Here is a 277-nt window from a genome sequence, read left to right as displayed (position 1 = left end):
AAGAATAAAGTGCAATGTTATTACGGGTATATAAGATTTTTTTTTTTTGAGAATATGAAATACAGAAGAAAGGAGCAGACAAAAAAGAAACATTATTTCGACGCCGCCAGGGAATTTCTGCGCAAGGTATGTGGCCGTTCCCACGGACGGGTCACAGGGCTTGGTGGCGGTGTGGGCGGGGAACGGCGTGGCTGTGACGGTCCTCGGTCGCGTCAACCTCAACATCCCGGCGACGTCACAGGCCGGCTGGATGGACTTCAGCATAGAAAAACGAGGT

General features: G+C 50.2%; 1 protein-coding gene across 1 annotated transcript in view; it reads left to right on the top strand.

The window, feature by feature from the left end:
* The window catches only part of LOC119594573, a gene marked incomplete at its 3' end in the record, with an annotated part of 22419 nt that overhangs the window by 9606 nt on the left and 12536 nt on the right, over positions 1 to 277 (top strand). The window contains 1 exon segment of the mRNA XM_037943609.1: positions 111 to 275. Coding sequence (XP_037799537.1) covers positions 111 to 275 — 165 coding nt within the window.

Source organism: Penaeus monodon, chromosome 34, assembly GCF_015228065.2.
Source record: "Penaeus monodon isolate SGIC_2016 chromosome 34, NSTDA_Pmon_1, whole genome shotgun sequence".
In the NCBI taxonomy this organism is placed as follows: Eukaryota; Metazoa; Arthropoda; class Malacostraca; order Decapoda; family Penaeidae; genus Penaeus; species Penaeus monodon.
Note: the sequence above shows the minus strand (reverse complement) of the source record. Positions and strands in the feature narration are given on the sequence as shown.